This window comes from Gossypium hirsutum, chromosome D08 (genome assembly GCF_007990345.1).
Source record: "Gossypium hirsutum isolate 1008001.06 chromosome D08, Gossypium_hirsutum_v2.1, whole genome shotgun sequence".
NCBI classification, from domain to species: Eukaryota; Viridiplantae; Streptophyta; class Magnoliopsida; order Malvales; family Malvaceae; genus Gossypium; species Gossypium hirsutum.
In genome coordinates, this window is record NC_053444.1 from 44,674,630 (window position 1) to 44,678,607 (window position 3,978).

Sequence of the window (3,978 nt, forward strand, 5' to 3'; positions counted from 1 at the left end):
AGGGATTATGTATGCTAATTTTCCAGCATTTGGTCAACATATAAACTTTATAAACAGTAGCCATAGTGTAAAAAAAAATGTCAACCAAACTTCCCTTCATTTAAAAGAGCAGTTTATGACTTTTAAATCAAGGAAGTTATATGCTGAATTTTCAACATTTGGACAACGGCTCCCAGCTATAACTATGAGAATCATTTATTTTTTCAATGAAAAAATTCAATAAAAATAAATTTTTTTGTTTATTAATTATGTTTTTTTGGACAGTTTGCAAATCTCAACCATGCAAGAAAAGAACACTACTATTACATGAAGCAATCAAAGGGTTATTACATGAAGATGAAACAGGTTCGGGTTCGGGTGCGGAGATGAAAATGAAGCAGTTTGTAAATACAAATACTAGCTGATATCTATTGGGATTATGAATATCGAGCTAGTTTCATTCTTAAAACAGAATTTGCAGAAATGGAGGCTTTAGTTGGTGAAAGTATTCTTGAGCTAGTAAAAGCCTACCTCAACTCACCGGTGATGGATGGTGACCTGGTAGACACTGGAGTGCCGGATGGAAGGTGGCTGGCCTGGCAGAGATTTTGGAAGTTTTCAATTAGGGATTTGAAGTTGAAGGTTAGGTTTTTTTTTTCTATCGTTTGTTCACTGTTGAGTTTAGACTTTTAGACTTTAGTTTTAGTTTTAGTTTTAGAATTTTATTTTTATTTATTAAATTATTTGTAATTTTTATGATTGGGTTGGGTTGGGTAATTGGGTTGGGTTGGATGCTTGGGTTTGGATTGGGTTTAGGTGAATAGTGGGCCTATTTATATATTATAATTTTATTTATTAATTTTTTGGTTAAACCGAAAAAATTCGGTTAATAGATCGATTTCGAGCCAAATTAACCGTTAACCAAAAAATTAAAAAATAATTAACCGATCCTTGACCGAAAAATTCGGTTAACCGACTGATTAACTGAATTTGATCTGTTAATCGAATTTTTTCAGTTTGACTCGAACTTTGCACACCCCTAATTGACATGGTGTGACATGTCACTTATGACAAGCCGATTTTTGGATTCAAATTATAAAAATTAAAAAAAATTAAAATTAAAAAATATAGAAAAATTAAATATATATATAATTCAAAAAATATATCAAAATTTTAAAATTTCAAAATAAAAATAAAAATAAAAAATATAGAAAACTTTATAAAAGTTTTCAAAGAATTTTTAAAATTCTTATTTTTAAAAAAATTATGTATTTTTAATACTCTCAATATCATCATCTCCCTGTAGTCGTTGTTCATTATCAGAGCTAACCTAGAGGAACTCCCCACACAACTCCCATCACTACATTACTTTCATCTCTCACATGTCCACCCTCCATCACCACCACATTGAGTTTTTACTTGATTTGATTTTCTCTAAATTTTGGCTCAATAAAATACTGCTATTTTAAGATAGTTGTTTTCCTAAGAAGACTACTCATAGAAGATCTCTAGTATTTTATTATTGAGGAATTGATCGAACTAGTTTCAAGGATCAAGTTATTTTGTTCATTGTGAGAAACACATTTTAGTGCAGATTATTGTAAACAAATTATTTTTATTGGTTAGATTGTAATTAAATTTTTAAGGGGAAAGTCTTAGTGTAGAGAGTAGTCTAGTTAATGTATAGAAGAAATATTACAATTTAGTGAGTGAGTCAAACTTAAATCACGTCTTTTACAATAAATTGATGGTGGTGAATTACTCTCTAAACAAAGTCCTATAGATATAGGTTTTGAAATGCATAACAAACTTGTGTTTGTTTCATATTTTTACTCTCTTAGTTAATAAATTAAGTTGCAATTGGGCATGCAATTTGAAGGTAAAATAAAAACTTTACATATTCGATCTTGAAGAAACTTAATTTGATAATTATTTAAGTTTTTTTACAATATTCAAAAGCCCTCATAATATATTTTTTTTTCAGAAAGAAAACATCACAGTAAAATAGGAACTTATCCATTTTGTACATTGAATTGGGAATATCAACCATCACAATATCATACACGGCCCAATAAATTATTAGTAATTATCAGTAATTAAAATCCAACATCATATTTTTCTTACGGTTTTAAAGCTTACAAGAGCCAAAAGCAACGGAGTCCAATATCACTACAAATCATAATTAAAAAAAAATCAGTACTTCTATAAATTCGTATTAAAGCATTTTTGATATTTTTAAAACATTTTTAATATATTAAATGAGTCATTATTAGTAAGTTCATCAATAAATATTAAATAGGTTTGGTTTGTCATCTTCTTTGCCTACTTGGACAGGGAAATGGTCAGAGTTGTGCAATTTGGACACAAACCCTTTGTTCCAATTCCACGTTGCTCCTATTTTTTCTCTCATTTTATTTTTAGTACATTTTTAAATTTGGTTGAAAATGTAATTTCGAAACATTATTCAAACACATGAAAAGAATTGAACAATTCTATATCAGATGCATAAATAAAATTTCTTTTTTCAGTTTATTGCTTACCCATGTTTCTGCTTGTTTATATATTGTGACTTCCCGTCTCTCTTACAAATTCACGTGTTGTAGTTTAATCAAATCTAGGTCACAGTCCAAGTTTCAACAGCAATGAAGGTCTCAAGTTTCCTTCTTTTAATCTATTCTTATCCCAATCTCTCCGCAGAGAATGAATCTTCCAGTATTCAATTAGTTTTATGTTTTCATCCACTGGCTTTGTACCATCAATTCTTGTTTTCTTTATTACTAACATTAGAAAACAATAACAAAGTAACCATTTTTGGGTTCCTTTTTCATGCTTTTAAAAGTTATGTTAGGATTTGCTTGTTTTCATCAACTAAAGTGCTTTATTGTGATGGCAACTGTACTAAAAGATGTTGGTTTTTTTCATGGGATTCTTGTCTTAATAGACAGGACAGATTCAGAACAGGGATGTTTTCTTGTCTCTGACATGATAATCTTTTTTTGTCTGTGGTTCTGTTACAGAAAGTTGTGTTGAAATTGAGTTTACAAGATGACAAAGAGAAACAGAAAGCCATGAAAGCAGTGTCTGGGCTATCAGGAGTGGATTCAATCGCGATAGACATGAAGGATAAGAAGTTAACAGTGATAGGGGAAGTTGACCCAGTGGTGGTGGTGAGCAAGTTAAGGAAACAATGGTACACTCAGATTTTAACAGTGGGACCAGCCAAAGAAGAGAAAAAAGATGGAGAAGGCAAGAAAAATGAAGGCACCAAGAAGGATGATAACAAAAAGAAAGAAAGCGAACAACTTGCTGAGCTTCTCAAGGCTTACAAGGCATACAATCCTTACATGACTCCATATCACCGTGTTGTCCTTGCAGAAGACCATCCCAATTCTTGTGTTATCTGCTAATCTTTCAGACTCCACTCCTATATTCATAGTTTTATAAATACAATGTCGGTCTGTAAAGGGAATGCTGTAAAACACACTCTATTTTTCTCTGCTTGTTCTACCAGTTGAGGATTTCTGTAATGGATTAAACATATTTACATATACTCGAAGCCTTATCTGGTTTCTGGAGGACGAAGGCTAACAGGATGACGTTGAATTGATGATGCAGAGAGGTATATTTTTCTAATTAGAATATTTAATTTTTTTTAACCATGGTTTGCTAATATCTAGCAACGATGGATAATCAGTACGAACAAACTAATCCACTAATTAATACACCAAGAACAGATTTTTGTAGCCTTGATTTTTATTATACTATAGGGTGTGGGGGCAATTCATCCTTGTGTGTGACGCTAAAACTAAATTATATTGAGTGTGGGGTTTGTCAGTTAGAGAGAAATCTTTGAAGTATTATTTGTCAAGCAGTCAATTAGATTACAATAACCAAAGTTATTATTCTCGTGTCGGAGTTTTGTGTCCAACCTCAACAGACAGTCTTGTATAGTTCACAAAAAGGGGCACCTCGATTGGTGATACTTGTAAGATTCAGGAG

General features: G+C 31.3%; 1 protein-coding gene across 1 annotated transcript; it reads left to right on the forward strand.

Annotated features, from left to right (window-relative positions):
- Positions 1-2,492: 2,492 nt before the first annotated feature.
- On the forward strand, positions 2,493-3,527 carry LOC121220092 (heavy metal-associated isoprenylated plant protein 39). Its single transcript, XM_041099282.1, has 2 exons — positions 2,493-2,627; positions 2,997-3,527. Exons 1-2 carry the CDS (start codon positions 2,622-2,624, stop codon positions 3,384-3,386), a joined length of 396 nt encoding a protein of 131 aa, XP_040955216.1. The 5' UTR covers positions 2,493-2,621; the 3' UTR covers positions 3,387-3,527.
- The last annotated feature ends 451 nt before the right edge of the window (positions 3,528-3,978 follow it).